The sequence below is a fragment of the Myotis brandtii genome, unplaced genomic scaffold (genome assembly GCF_000412655.1).
Source record: "Myotis brandtii unplaced genomic scaffold, ASM41265v1 scaffold825, whole genome shotgun sequence".
Classification (NCBI taxonomy): domain Eukaryota; kingdom Metazoa; phylum Chordata; class Mammalia; order Chiroptera; family Vespertilionidae; genus Myotis; species Myotis brandtii.
In genome coordinates this window covers 383629-383836 of record NW_005371349.1, presented here as the reverse complement: position 1 = coordinate 383836, position 208 = coordinate 383629, and the positions used below count along the sequence as shown (strand labels likewise).

Below are 208 nucleotides of genomic sequence, written 5' to 3'. Positions count from 1 at the left end.
GGGGGGTCGGCTGAGGCGTCTGTCCCAATGCCGCCCGAGCTGAGCGCCCTCGTCCTCTCCCCTCGGGCTCAGGGAGGTGGGGTGGGGATGACGGAGAGTGGGGTGCACGGGGCGGCTCCATGAGCCCCCGGAGCTTCCTAGCGGTGCCTTCTCTCCACCAGGTGGTGGACGCCGACAGCCTGCTGAGCCCTCTGCCCCAGGTGCAGGC

At 71.6% G+C, this 208-nt stretch overlaps 1 protein-coding gene across 1 annotated transcript in view; it reads left to right on the top strand.

Moving 5' to 3' along the window:
- Positions 1–186, top strand: part of ENGASE (endo-beta-N-acetylglucosaminidase) — an 8024-nt gene extending 7838 nt beyond the window's left edge. Inside the window, exon 12 of the mRNA XM_005884314.1 lies at positions 162–186. Coding sequence (XP_005884376.1) covers positions 162–186 — 25 coding nt within the window. The remainder of the gene's footprint in view (positions 1–161) is intronic.
- Positions 187–208: the final 22 nt, after the last annotated feature.